Below are 14,095 nucleotides of genomic sequence, written 5' to 3'. Positions count from 1 at the left end.
ATAATGTGAGGGAACAAGGCTGCTAGATCGAATGGGTGGATTTGGGGGAGAATGGTGGGGGCTGATGTGTTGCCAAACTTAGATGCGTTCCATGTGTGTCAGTTCACATGGATAAAACAGCAACATGATTGGTGGAAAATGAGACTGGACATGGAGTCTATCCCAGTCATGGCAGTCCCTGAAACATACATGCACTTCTAGACTTGTGTTTCTAACTATGAATTCTGGCCTCTTGCTTATGCATTTGTGTCTTTCCAAGTGGCCCTATGTTGAAGACTTTAAGGTTGAAGGTTTAAAGGTGATCCTCAGGGCTCATTAATCTCCATTTGCATAAACTCTACAGTTTTAGTAAGGCACAAGCAATGAGTAACAAAATTTCATGTGAAGTCATCCGTTTTCTCTCCCTGTAGTGAACTTCTGGAGGACTTGGAGCGAAGTCCTCATGCAGCTGCCATGGCAGAGTGCTTTGTAGAGAGGGTGAGTATTCCGTGCTAATGTGCTAATTATAGCATATTCCTAATCATTTAGAAAATGAGACGAACACCCAAAAAAGGCCTTCCTGTTTGTTGTTCAAACTGTTTTTTTTTTACTAAGACTATGTAGTATTACATCATGCATTGCTTAGCATGGAGTGTGTGTGTGTGTGCTCTGCGAAACATGAAGAGCTCTGGTTAAAGACATACTTCGAGAGCAAGAAGAAAGCTTTTGTTGAGCAGCTGTTTGAAATGGCCACAAGTTGGCTGCAGGGCAGATATGGGGTAATGTGTGTATGCTGTACTGTGTGAGTTCAGACGCTGAACAGATGGGCCTAGTGAATGGAGCCCAAATGCACAAGCTCGCCGCTGTGACTTTTTAACATATGCATGCATCACAGCTGCGTGGGTTTTGCTGCGTCACATACAGATGACAGAACTGCAATAACAGAACAGCTTTATTGTGATGTGGTCAAGTGCATCTTTTCACCTAATAAAAAACCATGCCTTGTGTCAGCACAAAGCCGTAGGTATTTAACTGTAACTGGCCTCTGCCTCTCTGGCTGTAGTTGTTGAATTCTGCTGAAGGTAACGTCATCTTTCCTCCTTAACCCCAGCTTTGACACTGCTGAATGGGCCACTGTTAGGGCCAATTAAGGGGAGTCATGAATAACCCAGAGTACATTTGATTAAGTCATTACTGGGATTTTTTTTCTTTGACAACTAACCACTTAGTTCAAGATGTTCAAGATGACTCCGAGGATTGGGCAGTAAGATAAATGAATTCAGACGAGAAATGCAGCGCAGGATCATATTAAATCTATTTCTGTACCACAGATCAGAATAGTCTTCTGTGTCGTGAAACATCAAAGCTACAGAAGAATACTCATCATCATCGGATAAATGCATATGTTTGTTTAATGTATTTCATTTAGGCCTCTTGAGACTTCTTGAAAAATACTTGTATTTTGTTCTCTTCTTTTGTTCAGAGTGAAGCCTTCGACATTTATACCATCTACTGCATGAATTATCCCAAGTAAGTAATTGGGTGTATGCACCACTTTGTGTTCCTTGAGTGTCTCCCTGCATGTTTCAATTGGATTTGCATTAAATATTAGATATCAGTGCTATTACATAGAGACTAGGTGAAAAGCAGGCTGAAACAGAACAGGAAATCCTGACTGGACAATTAGGCCATTTTTGTAGAGCTTTCCGTAATCACTTCCTTCTTTTATCTGTTATAAACTTGTTATAAATGGTCCCTAATTCACTGTATTAACCATGTGGAATCTCTGTATGCTGCCATAAAGACGACTGCATTTGTCTGATGTGCTTAACAGACTATGTTTGGGGGAAATTTGAATGTGGTAAAACGTTTGTATAAATATTCATCCAGTGCTTTGGGGGCTTCAAAAGGGGGACCGGAGGCATCCGCTGAACCCATTACTGTATGGTTTGTGGGAAGAGTAAGTGCTGTCAGGCATGATGGCAGTGATAAGTGTGTAGAAAACCCCCACCCTGGTCTCCACCTCATCACTGTCTGTCTTTCTCCAGCTCGGTGGCCATCCTGAGGGACTGCATGAAGAATAAGTGCCTGGTACGCTTCTTTCAGGAACGCCAGGCGACCCTCAACCAGTCGTTGCCCCTGGAGACATACCTCCTGAAGCCTGTGCAGAGAATTCTAAAGTACCATCTTCTGCTGCAGGTTAGTTTTCACATGGAGGCAACCATCTGTGGGTGTCATAAGCATAGTTCTTAATGTCACTAGCTGTTATTTAAAATAATGCCTAGTCACAAGTGAATAAAGTCAAAATTGTCAGCAGTGGACATGACTTTTAGATAATCTCTGTATGGACGCCCAATACAGGAACTGTCCAAACACTTTGATAAAAGTGACCCAGGATATGCTGTGGTGGAGGATGCTATTATTACCATGACAGCAGTGGCCTGGTACATCAATGACATGAAGAGGAAGCAAGAACACGCAGTCAGACTTCAGGTATCTCAGCAGTGAGGCATATGCTTGCATATTAATTCGAACATTCCATTTCTCTAAAGGTACATCCAGATTTTGCTTGTATCTGTCATTCTGTAGGTTTCATTTCATTTTTATTTGTTGTAACAGGAGATCGAGAGCCTGCTTGTTAACTGGACGGGTCCTGAACTTTGTGGTTTCGGAGAACTTGTCCTTGAGGGTTCGTTTCGGGTACAGCGTGTGAAGAAAGAAAGGGCTTTCTTCCTCTTTGACAAGATGCTACTCATTGCCAAAAAGAGACTGGATCATTTTGTTTACAGCACTCATATCTTTGTAAGTATTTTCTTAAACATTTGATTGATTGCTGGGCAATTGTTTCACAGCATGTGTAGAAAAACATGAAGTTCTGTGAACATGTGCTTGTTGAACTTGTCATGACAAATGCGTCCCAGTTCTTTAAATTCCTGATATTGTTCCATGTTTTCTACTCCCTTTAGTGCTGTAACCTTCTTTTAGTGGAAAACATGAAAGACCCTCTTTGCTTTAAGGTGTCTGACCAGACAATTCCAAAACAGCAGCACACTGTGCAGGTATTAACAAAACTGCTGAACAGCAGATTACATAATTGCCTTTATTTATATGTTGTCGCACAGATGTAATCTTTGAAATGCTCAATAGAATTTAGATAACCTGACTAAATTCACTTCACAACCCCAGGCAAAGAACCAAGAAGAGAAGCGGCTCTGGCTGCACTACCTCAAGAGACTTATCGTAGAGAACCATCCCGCATCTCTCCCACAGAAAGTGAGCATCTCTTCAGAAGTGTCAAGTATAGGCACATAATAACAACACTTTGTGGCATTGCGAATACATGCAGTATAAATTTAAATTCAGTACTGCAATGTGCTGCCACCTGATGGTGGTACTGAGGTCGTACAGTTGAGACAAAAGACAAACTGCTAGGCCAAAAAGTAATTAATTGTAAACATTTCAGAGTAAATGCACATTTGACATGACTGTGTGGTTATTCTGCTTTGTTTTATAGGCACGTCAAGTTCTTGGAGACAACTTCTGTCAATGTAAGCTTTCATAATTCTTCTCAAGATACGGTTAGGTTGACCTGTCTCTTGTGAATATCCTTGCAATGTGATAAACATAATGAAACTTTCTGTTCTAGCCATTCAGTTTGAAAAGCCCATGTCATCTCCATATTTAGACGACTCCCTGGGCTACCATCGTGGTCGGAGACAGTCGGGTGAGTGCTGATGACACAGTCAACATGCTAAGCACCTGAGCTGAATGCCTGAACTCTGCTGCTACGTCGTTTTAATATAGAGCCCCCAGAGTTCATCTACACGCCTGAGAAGGCTAAAAAGAGTCTTCCTCAACTGATCGAGGGCAACCTTCCTTATCGGCGTAGAAGGAGACAGTCTGGTAAAGCAGTAAATCAATCAGTAATCAATCAGTCAATCTATTTATTTCATGTTTAATATTAAATGCACTTATTTTTATTTTCTTAGCCCCAGCCAAAGACATTGAGGCAGCTTTTCAGCAAAATGGTGTGTACGGTGTAAAATTCATGTCACCATATTATTTTATTATTTTACTGAATGTGCATAGTTTAAAATGTGTCTCTGCTTTCTCCTTGCTTTCTCCCCTTTTTGCATTTACCAATTGATGGTGATGCCAGTAACATTAAAGGTAAGAGTGTTAGGAAAGATTTATATTAAATGTATAACATTACATTTCTGATCATGCATGTGTTGTGACCCCAGGCAGGCAGTGAAGGCGAATTGTGTCCACAGGCTGACAGCCTTGGTTCCTCTGGCAGTGCCAGCACATTGGCATCTTCTGTCATTGAAGTTGAGCCTGTGCGGGATGACCTCGGTCAGTGCCAGGATGAAGATGACATAGTCCCTCTGACTCCACCACCAACCCTCTCCATCACTGAGGAAATCATGCAGTTCATCAACCAAAGCAGAGTCCGAGAGGGACTGACAGAGCTGCAGGCGAATGTGGTAATATTCACGCTAAAATGCTTCAACACACAATTAACTCAGTATTTAATAATGACCCATGAAATATTCCTTCACTACTACATTTCACTGCTATGATCCATGCATGTCTGTCACAAGTAACACATGTTATTGTCTTTGTAAATGTTCTGTCCTCAGACAAGTGTCTTAGCACCATCAGAGACCCATGCCACTGGGACAACAGCAGAAGGGCAGTGTGATGAACCTATGGTTGGAATCACACAGGAGGATCAGCACCATTCCCAGCGCACCGAAGGAGAGGAAATCATTATAACACAGAGGACAGATCAATGGAACGATGAGACCCCAATGGCCCCGGATAAAAGCCTTCATGCTCTGGCAGACCCAGAGGCACAGCTGGCAGATGGGAACATTTATCCACAGTCTGATTTATCTGCATCACCTGCACAGGAAGGGACTCAGCCTACGTCAGATTTGCATACTGAAGAGCCCACGTCACCTAGTGAACCATCTTGCCAATTAAGCACATCCAAAATAGCCACAAAAATCTCAAATGATGAGGACAAGTGGTACCATTCATCCCTATTGGGCACCGTGGGTCAGAGTAGTCCCCTTGACAAAACTGATTCTCAGCTGTCCAAAAGCGACAGGCAGATCCTTGAAAAGATTCGCAACTACTATGAGGCAGCAGAAACAGAAGGGGAGGCTGGTCTGGCTCCCCGCAGGAACAGTTTCTCACATATTCCTGCAGGCCTAGTAAAGGAGTCTGTCTCTCGTTTTAATGTCTGTGTCCACCAGGACAGCCTGTGTGAGTCAGAAAGTGGACGCTCAGATGCTGCAGATGGTGAGCTGTGTTCCACCCCACCCATGAAGTTAAAACTGGCTGGAGGGATGTCCAGCACTGCAAATCAAGACATGGCCGATGGCTCTGTTCCTGAGCAGTGTGACAAGTCACAGCCTTGCAAAGATTTAATGAAGATTTGGAAAGAAAAAGACAAGGGGGAGGTTACGGGAGAACCAGACATAACAGTGAAGAGACCAGTTTTTTGTTCATATGTGTCTGAGGAAGAACCCTCTGTGGAAAAGAAGGGAGAAAATTCTACCAAAAATTGTCAGTTTCTGAGTACACCCAGTGAATATGCAGAACCAGACTTGGACTCTGGAGAGATGGGTCAATTTAAAGAGGATTTAGCAGCATTGAAATCTGCTAAGCTTCAAGATCCTAATACACTCCAGTCTGTCGGCAGGAACAGAGATAATTGTCTCTTTGTTGGAAGTGTAGATTGTCTGCCCAGTCAAATTAAAGTGAGCAGGTGGTCCTGTAGTAGAACACTTTATGAAGATATGGCAGATGTGACAAGTATAGGGCTTTTTGAAGATAAATCTGTTGACCATTGCCTTGTTGAAAACTCTGAAAAAATCTTGAACAAAGTTCAGATGTTGGCGCGGATGTACAGTGCCAAAGCCAGCACTATGAAAATGCCCCTGCACCAAAAAAGGACACGGGTATATCGAGAATCATGGGCAGTCACAAGCAGAGTAAATACTCAACCTCAGCAGACAAAGGAAAAACAGGGACCAAATCAAGGTAAGCATCTGTGTAGTCTTCTAAAGGTGAACGTGCATAATAAACCAATCTCTGTTAACCTTTGTAATAAACAAATGACTTTATTATATAGTCATTACAGTAGCCATAAACTGCTTTTGGTTTGTCTCAGCAGAGTGTGAAATAATCTGTCCTGGATCACCACAACATCTGGGTCATGCCATCGTTAAGGAGCAGCTCTCCCCAATGTTCCACCAGGAGGATGGGTGTGTACTCCCAGGACCAGTAGAAAACATCTTGATCAAAGGACTAAACTCTCCTGAATCTGAAGTGTTAAAACAGAAGGACTGTTTCAGTGACTTCAAAAAAGCAGCAATGCCTTCAGAGGTTTTTTTAAACATGGACCCCTCATTGGAAACATCTGTACAAAGCAAGATCCATATGAACCAACCTGACACTGCCACAGAAGCAGCTGAACAAAAAAAACACGAAGACAAAACTAAGAATCGTCCTACCTCTGAATCATCTGATGATAGAAGTGGTGTAAATGGTCTTCTCATGGAGAACTTAGCTGAGCTTTCTTTGTCCCCAAATAGTAATGAGCAGCTTTTGGGTATAGTGTCCTGTGGAAAAGGACAGGGACATATGTTGGTTGCAGAAATGCTATTGAGCAGTTGCCAGGACAATACTGAAATCATGCCGGTATCTGAATCAAACATGGCTTCATTGCCTAAAGGCAATTCTGACAGGGATCCTGAGGCAAGCTGTCCAACTTCAGAAATCTCTGAAAGTCTGGTACTTAAAACTAAACCCAAATCAGAGACAGTAACAGAGGTCAAACTAAAAAGTCAGGGTTCTACTCATTTGATCATGTCAAATGATGACAATATCACTGAAAATTCCTCTTCTCTCAAGCTTCCCAATGCCACTTCTACATCACAAGTTTCAGAAAAATCTGCTTTATTGGACCAAACTTACATCAGAGACCCAAGAAATTATATTACAGAAGAAGTGGAATTAAATAAATCTGTCCACTCCAACTTTACAGACCAGTGTCTACAAAAAATCGCTGAAGGGACTTTCAATTCCAGTTCTTCAGGTAGTTCTCAGACTGAATTAATATACACACCACCACTCCAAATTCAAGAGGTCACAGATCAAACAGAAGAAGGCAAGAAGGAAGTTGGATCAGAAAGTGGAGCTTTGAACTCCACTATATCTCCACTGGTGGAACATCTTCCAAATTTCACGAGTGAAAGGCCAGCCAACATCCCCACATCAACAGGCAAACAGAGCATACCACATCTTCTAGTCTCATCCAGTTTACCTGTCTCTGCCCAAAGGTAATGTAGTCTTTTTTAATAATTGATTATTCGTCTCTAGCAAGAACAATCGGCTAATGTGTGTTTGTTGTTGTGTTTTAGGTTACAGGGTTTTACAGATGACAAATTTACACCAGCCTCTGGAGCTTTCTGTTCTGCTTTGGGCACAGCTCATCCACTGGATACCAAACCTCCATCTGCATTCAGTCCAAGACTCCGCCTCAGATCCCCTTCCCCCGTGAGAGGCTTCCAGCATACAGAGTCCTCTCCAAGCCACTCAGCCCTGGTCAAGTCTTTAGCTGCATCCTGCATCAGTCAGTCAATTAGTCAGAGTATAGCTAAAAGAAATGCACGAATTCAAACTGCCTCACCACCTGGAGCTTCCACACACACAGGTCCTGTGTCTCCCCAGAGGTTCCGATCTCCATCCCCTAAAACGTCTACGGTGTGTTCTGGGCCACCAGGTCAGAGTTCTGGTATGGGAAATCTACCTCCGAAATGTCCTCCTTCACCCTTCCGTTCCAATTCTTTCAGCTCTGTTGCATCAAGTCCACCTCCATATCGTAGTCAGCGGTCAGTGTCACCAGCGCCTCCGGTCAGCCTTCAGTCTAACCTCCCTTGCTCACCTCCATATCGCAGCCAGCGGTCAGTGTCACCAGCGCCTCCGGTCAGCCTTCAGTCTAACCTCCCTTGCTCACCTCCATATCGTAGTCAGCGGTCAGTGTCACCGGCGCCTCCGGTCAGCCTTCAGTCTAACCTCCCTTGCTCACCTCCATATCGCAGCCAGCGGTCAGTGTCACCGGCGCCTCCGGTCAGCCTTCAATCTCGTCCTCAAGAACAGTGTCTAGAAACTAACTTGAACAGCAACAACAATAACAACAAAATCAAGTTAGGCAGTGAGTGGGGCCTGAGCCATAAAAAGCCGCCATTAGGTGCCACTGGGACAACTACTCACTGTCATGACATGCCCCGAGGTACATCCCACAACAGAGTGGCCCGTCCCTACTCAGCCTCAGAGCCTAACTCGCGTGTTCAGTCCCCATCTCCATCACCATCTCCGTTCATACAAATTTGCTCTCCTCCACTGAGCCACGGTGCTTTAGTAAACAAAACCCCCAATCCGAGGATATCTCAGCTGTTCAGTCCTGTTAACCTTTCGCTAGATTTCTCAAGACCAGTCTCCTCTCCATCATGCGGAATCCCACGTGTAACCTCCCCACTTCCGATTGGCATCCCCACCAGCTTATGTAACATTGCCAGTCCTCAAGCCCGCATGGAAAAATTGGCCTGTACTTCATCTTCAACAAGGGGAGATGATGTCAATTCAAAGAACTTTAGAATAAGTTCACCTCCTCTAGGGGCTCCCACCTGTACATCTACACCTTCTCAAGATCAGAAGAAATTTAGAGGAGCTCACTTGCCCTTTCTCAGTTTAGCTGATCGCCCACCTAGCCCAGCCAGGAGTGATCGTAAGTCATGGAGAGAAAGTGGAAGGTGGTCAGTCAGTGTAGACCAGGACTCAGGCTTGCTGAGCCCAGAGGGCGGCTCTTACAGTGGAACTCCATTGTGTAGCCCTGGACCTCTATCACCTGTCAGCTTAGCTGCTGGAAAAGGTATCCAGGGTGGGAAGCACTTCATGAGTATTGCCTGGCCAGACGTAAATGAACTCTTGACCAAATATAACATCGAGGATGGTTGTAAGCAGGAGGGTTTGCCTTCTCCAGCATACGCAGAGGCATGTTTTGCAGAACCGGACCAAGATCCAGATGTCTACAGAAGCAGCCTGATATGTGCTTATGCAAATCACAACACGCTAGCTACGAAGAGAGACACGGAAGGTGGGAGATTTGAAGACCCCATGCCTAGCCAGGGAACAAAGGACACCTTAAAGACTAGTTATGCCACAACTGTCAATTTACAGATTGCTGGCAGCGGGAGGATTACTTCATTTAGCAATGCCCAGGTCAGCCTTACCCAAACTCTCAACCCTTCCAGTGAAAGCCAGGGCAGACGTAGGGTCAGCATTAATGGTTGCAACATTTCCATGCCCCAGAACTGCAAAAGACTTTGACGGGAAGTTTTGGACTCTTAGATGATGGTGCCTTAGGCAATTCACAATTTGATCAGCAGGACAATGTTGACTGATCTCATCTCATACAATGATATTTGTATGATTTATATGATTACATGCATAGTCATGTAACAGTAGACTCACTTCCAGGCTCTAAAAGAAACTTTACCAAACAAAAAGTAACTGAATTAATGTTACATTTTCATATGTGACCACTTAACATGTTTTTCAGCTCTTGAACCAAATAATTCAGTTTGTTCCCAGTGAGATAAAGACATGTCAAAGTTTCAAAGTATTTATGAAATCTCTTCTGATTTCTGGCACTTATCTCTTATTTTGCACAAAGTTATCAGCTGTGTGGCTCAGACGTGTCTGTGAATTTTTCTTTTTAGTTCAGACAAATGTTTTCTCGTGTATGTTATAAGTTTTGGTAAATGTTGGTAAATGTATATTTCTAATAATTAAAACAAGGGAATGTTTTGTTTGCTGCTTTGATTTAGTAATAATACAGTTTGTACCATTGAAGCATTTGTTTGGAGCTGTATTACTGTTTGTACTTCTTCCATGTCCTGCCAGTACTCAGCATTCTGTCTAGTTCTGCATAGCCAAAAGTACTTATTGTAAGAGCTTATATTTTAAGCATTAAGAAACCAAAGACATCAAGCCACGAATTGGGTTTCACAATTAGCTTTCAATTGGTATGCCAAAGTGGTGATTTGTGCACTATATATTTAAAAGCTCCCCGGTCATTTTCCTTTTAATAAAAATAATTTCATTTAAATATATTTTGTGTCCCTGAGCATGCGTGGATCCAAAAATGATTCTTGGAAGTTTCTGCAACATGTTACCAGTGTACAAAAAAAATCGCCCTCACTTTTGAAGCAACATATTGAGGTAAGTCAAATAGCTGAGAGTTAAAAATCTGCCTTCTGCATGTTAAATTAATTTAGGTCTTAGTGATTAAGGTTAACAATCTGCTATTAATTGGCAAAGTAAAACATGTTGCACATGTTCAATCATCGGGTTACATTTTTCTCAGATTATTTGCAGAAAGCATGAAGACGCCTCCCCCATTTACTGCATTCAATTACATAATCTTAGTTTTAGTTAGTAAGGCCTGGCCAGCCCTACATTCTCACTTCCATTAACTTTTGTGTTTGATCGTTTTTACATTTTTACATCGACTAAGTGATCACTTGATGGTTTCATTTCTTGAACAAAAGCACTTCATTTTCAGCCTCTTTTTCCCAGATTTACATTTTATGCTATTTAGCATAAAATGTAAAGCCCTTCTCCAGAGCGCCTTCCATCGGTAATGACAGGGACAGGTCCCCCTGGAGACACATCTTGCTCAGGGACAGTGGGCTTTGAACCTGTGACTTTGTGGTTGAGTGTTTTGTTACTGCCACATGTCAAAAGTTTCTTATTTACAAAACACATACAAGTTTTTCTTGTCATCTATATATGGAGATTTGGTGAAAGATTTATTACTTCATCATAGTAATGTTCTTCATTAATCATACCCTAATTTACTATACTGAAACATGCAGAAATGGCTTGTTCAAATGGCAAATAAACCTCCTACATACAATATTATAAATTCTCATTCTAACTGTTCTTGAAAGTGAAAGTGGAAGTGAAAGTGATTGTCATTGTGATACACTGCAGCACAGCACACGGTGACACAATGAAATGTGTCCTCTGCTTTTAACCCATCGCCCTTGGTGAGCAGTGGGCAGCCAGGACGGGCGCCCGGGGAGCAGCGTGTGGGGACGGCGCTTTGCTCCGTGGCACCTCAGTGGGACCTCTTAAGCGCTTACGATCATGGCATGGCCACACACGCACACACACACACACACACACACACACACACACACACACACGCCATTCACCAGTCGCCAGTGTAAACGGCGGGGAAAGACCCACTTCACAACAGCGTCACCGACCCCACTCCGTCACCTCGGAATCCTCAACGTTCTGCAAGCGGAACTCCTGACCTGCCACAAGGTGGCGCCATCCGCGTCCCGTCCCCAGCCTGCGCGGCGGCGCACACTGCCCAGGGAAGCTCGGCGCGTTACGGGGAGTTCGGATTGCGGACTGGGAAAAGCGTGGAAAATCACAACCGACCGTGGATTGTCATTCGTTGGTGCGAACGTCGTTCCTTTCTGGTTTTCCAGAACGGTTCCGGAACCGTTCCAGGTCGCGATCTGACACCGCGCTTCGCGTTCCAGTTCCACTCCAGCTGGCTCTGGATAGGCACCTTGGCTGAGGTTCCACGGGCTTCTTACTTTTTTAAAGTCTTGTTTTTATTCCACTTTCTCTCATGCATCTGTGCTAATTGCTCGAAACACCACAATAGGCAATAATGGCTCGTTTTTTGTTCCTCCGCGAAGCGAGCATCCCGGGGAGGGAGGTGAACGCGCGATGCCTGACGGGCCATGTCGGCCGAGCAGAGCTCCCACATGCCTGCCGCACTGCTGCTGCTTTACGTGGCCGCTTTGACGTGGAGACCGGCCAGAGGGCAGTGCGCCACCGTCAGCGTGGTCAACGCCGTCCTGGAGAATGTCCGTGTGATGGTCAGTAGTGTTGCTTCTTCTTTCTTTCTGCTTTTTTTTTTTTTTTTTTTTTGCATTCATTCTGGTGTAGTAAAACACTTTTGGATTTTCCTTACGCAGAAGTCGTTTGATTGCAAACTTTATACGCCAACCCTGCTACACTACAAGGTATGTGAAATGTGTTGGAGAGGCGTGACCTCGTGCAAAATTCATAAGATCACCTTTGGTGTTTAAGCTTCAAGCTGACCAGAACCTGATAGCAGGTATCTCCAAGCATTTCGTAACAGAGATGACAAATCCAATAATGTGGCATTCAGGTGGCTTGGTGCGAACTTTCTCTTTCGGTTGCATAGGCAGGTCCTCAGCCCTCGGCCATACAACGCAGATAAAGAAGATAAAACCTTCCTCGGGCCATTAATTAGGCGCCTAAAGGATCAAATACAACAGACTATTAGTGCTGTGAAGATTTCGAAATGGAATTAATGTAAAATATTGCTTGTGTCATTTTACTGAGCTGGCGGTGTTCAGAGATTCAAAACTCATCCTTCCTCTTCCCAGTAGAACTGCTCTAGCTCAACAATGAAGTGCTTGGTAAAGGAGGCCACTGTTCTGGGAATGGAGATGGAGGTCAAATCTGACTTGACACGTGCCTTAATTGGAAGACTGAAGTGGTCGGCTGTGGGCGTGAGTATGTCACGCTCAATCAATTTTCATCAGGTTCAGTCTATTTGGCCTTAAGGTTTTTGTACTTCCAGATTATCAGAATCTGGTTGATATTCTGTGTGTGTATAGTGTATAGTCATTCAGAGTAGAATTAATTGTTAGTCATTTTTTACTTTTGCTATTGTATATGTGGATACCTTTGTGCATTACTAGGAATTTTAATGAAGATTGAATAAACTATTTTTTTTTCTTCCAGCAGTTAAAGGATAAGAGCCCAGATTGCCCACGTGAATATTGTGAGAACTTTTCCGAAGAATATGCAGAGGATTTCCTAAAAACTGTCAAGGATATTAGTCAGATCCAGTGTTCAGTGGTGGCCTAGCGGTGAAGGAAGCGTCCCCTGTAATCAGAACATTGCCAGTTTGAATCCCGCTCCGTCAAGGTGCCACTGAGGTGCCACTGAGTAAAGCACCGTCCCCACACACTGCTCCCCGGGTGCCTGTCATGGCTGCCCACTGCTCACCAAGGGTGATGGTTAAAAGCAGAGACATAGTTCGTTGTGTCACCGTGTGCTGTGCTGCAGTGTCTCACAATGACAATCACTTCCCTTTCATCAACCATTGAATGTCATATACATAATATAGTGTTGTAAATGCCTTAAATGTAAATGTATAATGGCAGATGGATTTTTTCTGGTGAACAAACAAACTACCTCTTAAATCAGTGTTCTCTTCTGTTCATCAGCATACATGTAACATTTACATTTTAACTCAACATTTTACCATACGCATGCATACGTATATACATATATAGAATTGAGTATATTTCAGACCTTTCTGAATGTTGATCTTCTAATCCACCTCATATACGCTATTCTGAATTGTGTTACAAAAAAACTATTTTTTTCTACTTTTGAGTAATGTTCTTACATGTTAATGTTCTTACTTAAAGTTCTTGACTGAGAGTCTTCATAGACATTCTTACATAGATTAATTGTTTATGGTAATGATTTGGAATTGTCCTTATGCACTTGTATTACAGTTTTAAACAAAAAAGTCCTGAATGGTAGGGTTTTGTAATTATAAAAGACAATCATTGGTTTGATTTTGTTTCATCTACATTCTGAACTACTGTACTAACTTTTAGTCGTTGTCAATGCTATTGTAATTGTAATTACATATTCAGTTTAAGGTGATAAAACATGGTGTAACATTTAGGTACATTTTCAATTATTTAAGTTTTCAGACTTTTTTATAGTTCATGGCAAGAGTGTGTTATGAAAAAACTTAAAATACTAAAATATTACAACAATAAAGCTAAAACATATGTACACAAACACAAAATTTTCATTAGTGTAGGCTAGTTAAGAAGCTGTAAGTATGCTATAATGTTGTGAAATTGTGTTATATCTCAGGGCCACGTAAATAACGTAAATAGTTCGGATCATAAATCAATTTTAAGTAGTTGTATGCACTCCAATACGGAAGGTGGCG

The 14,095-nt window shown here is 42.8% G+C and overlaps 1 protein-coding gene across 3 annotated transcripts in view; it reads left to right on the top strand.

Annotated features, from left to right (window-relative positions):
* Positions 1-10,169, top strand: part of plekhg2 (pleckstrin homology domain containing, family G (with RhoGef domain) member 2) — a 29,811-nt gene extending 19,642 nt beyond the window's left edge. For 2 of the 3 annotated variants that reach the window (XM_028962640.1, XM_028962643.1), the window contains 16 exons: positions 411-477; positions 1,463-1,509; positions 2,028-2,178; positions 2,341-2,472; positions 2,599-2,781; positions 2,946-3,038; positions 3,166-3,252; positions 3,494-3,527; positions 3,626-3,703; positions 3,784-3,882; positions 3,969-4,007; positions 4,139-4,149; positions 4,224-4,466; positions 4,623-6,033; positions 6,164-7,334; positions 7,416-10,169. In XM_028962640.1, coding sequence (XP_028818473.1) covers positions 411-477; positions 1,463-1,509; positions 2,028-2,178; positions 2,341-2,472; positions 2,599-2,781; positions 2,946-3,038; positions 3,166-3,252; positions 3,494-3,527; positions 3,626-3,703; positions 3,784-3,882; positions 3,969-4,007; positions 4,139-4,149; positions 4,224-4,466; positions 4,623-6,033; positions 6,164-7,334; positions 7,416-9,384 — 5,815 coding nt within the window. In that variant the 3' untranslated portion in view covers positions 9,385-10,169. The remainder of the gene's footprint in view (positions 1-410; positions 478-1,462; positions 1,510-2,027; positions 2,179-2,340; positions 2,473-2,598; positions 2,782-2,945; positions 3,039-3,165; positions 3,253-3,493; positions 3,528-3,625; positions 3,704-3,783; positions 3,883-3,968; positions 4,008-4,138; positions 4,150-4,223; positions 4,467-4,622; positions 6,034-6,163; positions 7,335-7,415) is intronic. The other variant, XM_028962642.1, reaches the window with a different exon arrangement.
* The last annotated feature ends 3,926 nt before the right edge of the window (positions 10,170-14,095 follow it).

Source organism: Denticeps clupeoides, chromosome 19, assembly GCF_900700375.1.
Source record: "Denticeps clupeoides chromosome 19, fDenClu1.1, whole genome shotgun sequence".
Classification (NCBI taxonomy): Eukaryota; Metazoa; Chordata; class Actinopteri; order Clupeiformes; family Denticipitidae; genus Denticeps; species Denticeps clupeoides.
Note: the sequence above shows the minus strand (reverse complement) of the source record. Positions and strands in the feature narration are given on the sequence as shown.